Source organism: Nannospalax galili, unplaced genomic scaffold, assembly GCF_000622305.1.
Source record: "Nannospalax galili isolate Female #2095 unplaced genomic scaffold, S.galili_v1.0 scaffold1714, whole genome shotgun sequence".
NCBI lineage: Eukaryota > Metazoa > Chordata > Mammalia > Rodentia > Spalacidae > Nannospalax > Nannospalax galili.
This window is the reverse complement of record NW_008334552.1, coordinates 857,950-864,782: the sequence shown is the minus strand read 5'-3', so window position 1 is coordinate 864,782 and position 6,833 is coordinate 857,950. Positions and strand designations below refer to the sequence as shown.

The following is a 6,833-nucleotide window of genomic DNA, read 5'->3' as shown; positions in this document are numbered from 1 at the left end:
CAAAGTATGTCTGTTAAATACCCAAGAAGGTTAGTTCCACCAGTCTGGTGTCATGACACCAATTACTATGTGTCATGTAGATAAATCTTGGGCAAAGACTAGTTGTTCTCAGATAAACCTTACCTAGACATATATTTCTTGATCTGCTATGTATAATTTGTCAGTAGGGTGTAGGAGTAATATGGTTCCCTCTGGTTTTCAAAATTAGCTAGGCATTGTTTATCTCTCACATTGTCTCACCCCCCTCCATCATGGTTTTCCCACTTAAGGTCCCACCATTTCCCCCCTTTCTCCCTTACTAATACCCTTCTCCTATGATCCTTCTTCTCTTGCGCTCCTTCTTTCCCTTTATCCCCTAGGTTCCTTGTATACCCTTCCCCCCCCCCTCCCTTAAACTAACCCAATTTTTATCCATATCTCCCTTATTAAGGCCTGTTTCCTAAAACCTCTTTTTTAACTGACCTGCCCCTGGTCTGGTATAACTATGGTGATCTAAGGTAACTATGGTTATTGTCTTTGACCCTGGCATGATGTAACTGTGGTTTTAAGCTTTATAAACCCCACTCTGCCTCCCCTCAGGGTTAAGAGTCCTTTTGGGCATGAGTCCTCTCTCTAACCAGTGGGGTAACAAAGGAGTCTTGATTCAACGCAAAACTACATGTCTTTTCTTGCTTGGTATTACACTATAATCTTCATAGTACAAAGTCTGGAACCAGTCTGGGTAGAGGACTCAAGCCCTGCTTGAGGTTGAATAAGAATCTTACTGGGTCCCAGTTCAGACAGCATGAAAACATTGAAACATTGATGAACTGCATACCACGCCAGATGCTCTTGCTACCAGGGAAGCACTGACAAGTGCCCAAGTTGCAAGTTCATGAGCTAAGCAATATTGGAGCCTTCACATTTGGAGGAAGCCACCCCCAAGGAGAACCAAGCCTTTCTAGCTGAGAATTACTGGTAGGGACCTAAATTCGATCCCCACCATTGCAAAAAGAAAAAAAGTATCCCCTAGGACTTTGAGAACCAGTATCCTCACATAAGAAAAAGCAATTTAATGTGATATAGATGTTGGTTGTAGGTTTGAATTGGAAGTACCTATAGGAATTGACAGGTGCAAAAGCTTAGAAACAATGATAAACCAGTAGAAATCAGTATCCAGTTCTTAGAAATTGGAATCTAGGCAACAAGTTTAGGCAAGAAATTACAAAACAAGCCTGAAGCATTCTATCACACCAGATACCAAGGAAGCCCTCAAAGACCAGTAGGAATAGAACAGGAAGAATCATACTTCAGATCAAAGAGGCCCCCACTGCCCAGGACTAGGAAATTGTATTTCAATAGGGACAATGGAGAGCAACAGATTTCATTTATGGCTTAGAACAATGAGTCTAAAATGAAGACTATTGAGCTAAGTGTAATATTTTCACTGTCCCCTAAACCCAGCTGCTGTCGTGGGAAGAAGGGGATGGAATTAAAGTAGAGCCACTTCTCCAGATCAGAATCATCTCAGGAATCAAAAAAAAAAAATGGATGCAACAGTGTTCTGAGTTTATGTGTAGCCCCTGTGCCTCCTAACACCCAGCTTTCCTACCAGCAGGATGGAAGCTTCGGGGAGCTGTTAGGTGAATTACAGAGAACAAACCATTTCTGTTGTAGAACAAAATTTCAGTGTACCCAATGCTGAGCCTTCAACCTAATTTGTTGTTAAAAATTAAGAAATTAGTAAATGGAAACTCAGATGAGCTGAGTGGCTTGCAGACTCTGACCCAAGACCCAAGACTCTTCTCTCTGCCCCCAGACAGTGGTCCTTATTGTTACCCATCCGGCCATCCAGCCAAGCCCAAAGAGCCCTGATCACACCCATTCTCCAATCTCTGTCCCACCCCTGGAGGTCTACATTACCTGGAACAGCCTGGGACAGCAGCAATAGCACAGTCAGAGTTAACACTAAGGTCTGCATGACTCCTGGAAGCCCACGAACAGTCTTATGTCTGATGAGGTACAAGACAATGGACAAAAGCTCTAGATCTCTGCTCCCTCTAATCAGCTGGGACACATGCTGCCCACGGGTACAGTCTGCCCTGAGCCTTCCTCATATGCAGCCACTATCTGATGCCACCACGCCCACAGCACAGACCACACACTCTTGAGCTGACATACTCCCTTCGTCCACTCAAGGGCTAGCAAGAATAAATCCTACAACAGCCAGGAGAATATCACTTGAAGTATATATCAGCCTTTGTTAAAACTCAACTTAAAATCCTCTGGGGGGAAGAGCGTCTTATGAGCCCCACGTCTAGCTAAGGAGCTACTGACAGTTGATGGCTGCTGGGGAACAGAGAGTCCATTTCTTTAAGGATATGGCCTCTGGTAGGTACAGCATTTTCCAGTGGATGACCCCACACCTGTAAGTATATGGGCAACACAAATTGGACTCAATGGATTATAATAGAGAAAAGAGGATGCGAAGTTGGAAGGAAGCAGGGATGTGGGGGATGGACCTGGGAGGTGTCGGGGTAGATATGATTAAAATACATTGTATGCATGTATGAAGTACTCAAAGAATTAATAAAAAAATTATATTAAAAATATAAATAAGGGGCTGGAGAGATGGCTCAGTGGTTAAGAGCACTGCTGTTTTTGCAGAGGACCTGGGTTTGATTCCCAGCACCCACACGGCAGTTAACAACCATCCATAACTCCAGTTCCAGGGGATCTGATGCCCTCTTCTGAACTCTGTGTGCATTGCACAACATGGGTGCACTTACATACATGCAGGCAATATATTCATACACATGTAATAAAAATAATGAATAAAATACTTTAAAATATGTGAGTAAATTATAATTTCCCCACACTCCACGATTCTTAGCATGGCTTCAAAGTCCTACATTAGGCACTAGCAATAGCTCTGTGGGTAAAGTGTTTACCACACTATCCTTTACTTCTAATAATAAAAAAATTAAGCTATTAAATCTTAAATTATTGTGCTGGCCTAAAACCTGCCAGCCTAGACTGGCTCTAGGAGGCAGGGGCTGCAACTTTACAAAGCCTGCTTCGTGTTCCTGTCAGGCTCTGCCTGTAGGGAGCAATTGAAGACAGTAGAGGGAGGAAGACAGGACTTGATCTTGTCCTTACAGGTGCCATCTCAGCAAGGGCCCCTCACCCTGGAGCCAGCAGTCCCTTCTAATCTTTTTGTTTTGGTTTTTGAGACAGGGGTCTCTCCATGTTGCCCAGGCTGACCTTGAACTCTCAAGTGATCTTCCTGCCTCAGCCTCCCAAGTGACTGGAATTACAGGCTTGAGGCACCACGCCTGGCTTTTAATCTTTTTTTTTTTTTTAATTGCATTACCAACTTGGTCTTCATCGTGTGCCTTTAGACAGAGGAGCTAGTGTCAGCTGTCTGCTGCCCCTCTTCAAGGTGAGAGCTCCAGATCTACAGAGAAGTCCTCAGAGACAGCTTGTTCCAGCAACATTAGGGTAGAACTTTCCTCCCACGTTTGTATGGCCCTTATTCATGCTGCTAGGTGCTCATACAGCCACCTTCCTTCTTCCCTTTGGTCCTTCAGCCTTTGAGTCAAAAACTGCTTCCAGGACTGGCAAGATAGCTCAACAGGTAGAAGTGCTTTCCACCAAGCTGGATGATCTGAGTTTGATCCCTGGAACCCACACAGTTGAAGGAGATAATTGACCCCCACAAGTTGTCCTCTGACTGTCACACAAACACTGTGGCATATGTGTTCACACATACACACACACACAACTCACACACATGTGCACACCCAATCAATAAAACAGAAAAAAATATGATTTTAAAAATATTTTATTTATTAATTCTATTTTCTGTGTAGGTAGGGGTGTATTGCCTGCATGTGTGTAAATGTGCCCCTGTTGTGCAATGCCAGAGGAGGTCAGAAGAGGGTGTCAGATCCCCTGGAACTGGAGTTAGGGATGGTTGTGATCTGCCACATGGGTACTGAGACCTGAACCCAGGTTCTTTGCAAGAGCAATCAGTGCTCTTAACCACTGAGCCATCTCTCCAGCCTCTGAAAACATAATTTTAAAAAAAATGGGGCTGGAGAGATGGCTCAGTGGTTAAGAACACTGGGCTGTTCTTGCAGAAGACCCGGGTTCAAATCCCAGCACCCACATGGCAGCTTACAACTGTCTGTAACTCCAGTCTCAGAGTATCACACAGCCTCTTCTGACCACCGCGGGCATTGCACAACACGGGTGCACTTACCTACATGTACAGGCAATACACGCATACACATAAAATAAAAATAATAAATAAAAACTTTTAAAAACGGGGCTGGGGCATGTAAGTAAAGGAGGCGGTGCTTCTCCTTCGGGCGGTTAGTGCTGAGTGTGTGCTCCGGGCTCGTAACACACATTGATTATTTTTAAAAATCAAAAAAAAAAAATCTTAAAAAACCCCCCAAAAATTTACAAAAAATCCGCGTCTCCCCCGCCGGAGACTTTTTTTTTTCTTCATCTTTTATAAAATGACCCGTTGAAGCAGCTGAGACCGACCCTTCTCGCCGCCTGGAGCCAACACCGCCCTCCTGGTTCCCAGCGGTCTTCCGCCGTCCCGGTTCCACCTCCGTTGAGCAGTTGTAGATTCTGGCACTCGCTCTCCTCCTCTCACGGAAAAGGTCGCGGCCTGTGGCCCCGCGGGCAGCCGTGCCGAGATGAACCCCAGCGCTCCCAGCTACCCCACCGCCTCGCTCTACCTGGGGGACCTCCACCCCGAAGTGACCGAGGCGATGCTCTACGAGAAGTTCAGCCGGACCGCGCCCATCCTCTCATCCCGGTCTGCAGGGACATGATCACCCGCCGCTCCTTGGGCTATGTGAATTTCCAGTATGTGAACTTCCAGTATGTGAACTTCCAGCAGCCGGCAGACGTGGAGTGTGCTTCAGACGCCATGAATTTTGATGTTACAAAGGGCAAGCCAGTTCGCATCATGTGGTCTGAGTGATCCATCACTTCGCAGAAGTGGAGTAGGGAACATATTCATTGAAACTTTGGACAAACCCCTTGACAATAAAGCCCTGTATGACACATTTTCTACATTTGGTAACATCCTTTCACGTAAGGTTGAGTGTGATGAAAATGGCTCCAAGGGCTACGGGTTTGTACGTTTTGAGACACAGGAAGCAGCTGAAAGAGCTATTTTTAAAATGAATGGAATGTTTCTAAATGATCGCAAAGTATTTGTTGGACGATTTAAGTCTCGTAAGGAACGGGAAGCAGAGCTTGGAGCTGGGGCAAAAGAGTCCACCGACGTTTACATCGAAAACTTCGGAGAAGACATGGATGATGAGCGCCTTAAGGATCTCTTTGGCAAGTTTGGGCCTGCCTTAAGTGTGAAAGTAATGACTGATGAAAGTGGAAAATCCAAGGGATTTGGATTTGTAAGCTTTGAAAGGCATGACGTGCACAGAAAGCTGTGGTTGAGATGAGTGGAAAGGAGCTCAATGGGAAACAAATTTATGTTGGTCGGCTCAGAAAAAAGTGGAACACCAGCCGGAACTTGAGCACAAATTTGAACAGATGAAGCAAAGATAGGATCACCAGACACCAGGGTGTTAACCTTTATGTGAAAAATCTTGATGATGGTATTGATGGTGAACGTATCCAGAAAAAGTTTCCTCCATTTGGTGCAATCACTAGTGCAAAGGTTATGATGGAGGGTGGTCGCAGCAAAGGATTTGGTTTTGTGTGTTTCTCCTCCCCAGAAGAAGCCACTAAAGCAGTTACAGAAATGAATGGTAGAATTGTGGCCACCAAGCCACTGTTTGTAGCTTTAGCTCAGCGCAAGGAAGAGCACCAGGCTCACCTCACTAACCAGTACATGCAGAGAATGGCGAGTGTCCAAGCTGTGCCCAAGCTGTGCCCAACCCCGTGATCAGCCCCTACCAGCTAGCTCCTCCTTCAGGTTACTTCATGGCAGCTGTCCCCCAGACACAGAACGGTGCTGCATACTATCCTCCTAGCCAAATTGCTCAACTAAGACCAAGTCCTCGCTGTACTGCTCAGGATGCCAGACCTCATCCATTCTAAAATATGCCCGGTGCTATCTGCCCAGCTGCTCCTAGACCACCATTTAGTACTATGAGACCAAATTCCTCACAGGTTCCACAGTCATGTCAACACAGCGTGTTGCTAACACATCAACACAGACGATGGGGTCCACACCCTGCAGCAGCTGCTACTGCAGCTACTCCTGCTGTCCGCACCATTCCCCAGCATAAATATGCTGCGGGAGTCTGCAGTCCCCAGCAACATCTTAATCCACAGCCACAAGTCACCATGCAACAGCCTGCTGTTCACATACAAAGTCAAGAACCGTTAACTCCTTCCATGTTGGCATCTGCCCCCGCCCAGCAAAAGCAAATGTTGGGTGAATGGCTGTTTCCTCTCATTCAAGCCATGTACCCTACTCTGCTGGTAAAATCACTGGCATGCTGTTGGAGATTGATAACTCAGAATTACTTCACATGCTTGAGTCTCCAGAGTCTCTCTGCTGGAAGGTTGATGAAGCTGTAGCTGTACTACAAGCTCACCAAGCTAAAGAAGCTGCCCAGAAAGCAGTTAACAGTGCCACTGGTGTTCCAACTGTTTAAAGTGATCAGGGACCAGGAAGAGAAACTCATGCTTCACTGAAGAAAAATGTCTAAACATCGAAAAATTTAAATATTATGAAAAAAATTGAAAAATATGAAATAAAAAAGGAAAGGAAAAAAGATTTTCTAAACGTTTTTTTTTTTAAAAAAAACTACTTCCAGCAGTTAACATTTCTGTGTTAAAGCTGGGCGTGGTGGCTCATA

The 6,833-nt window shown here is 45.3% G+C and overlaps 1 protein-coding gene and 1 pseudogene across 2 annotated transcripts in view; one reads left to right on the top strand and one right to left on the bottom strand.

Annotated features, from left to right (window-relative positions):
* Positions 1 to 1,960, bottom strand: part of LOC108490650 (beta-defensin 123-like) — a 6,760-nt gene extending 4,800 nt beyond the window's left edge. Inside the window, exon 1 of the mRNA XM_017797222.2 lies at positions 1,903 to 1,960. Coding sequence (XP_017652711.1) covers positions 1,903 to 1,960 — 58 coding nt within the window. The remainder of the gene's footprint in view (positions 1 to 1,902) is intronic.
* Positions 1,961 to 4,488: 2,528 nt separating this feature from the next.
* On the top strand, positions 4,489 to 6,737 carry LOC103731088 (annotated as a pseudogene). Its single transcript, XR_001872358.2, has one exon. The product of XR_001872358.2 is annotated as a polyadenylate-binding protein 1 pseudogene (transcript).
* The last annotated feature ends 96 nt before the right edge of the window (positions 6,738 to 6,833 follow it).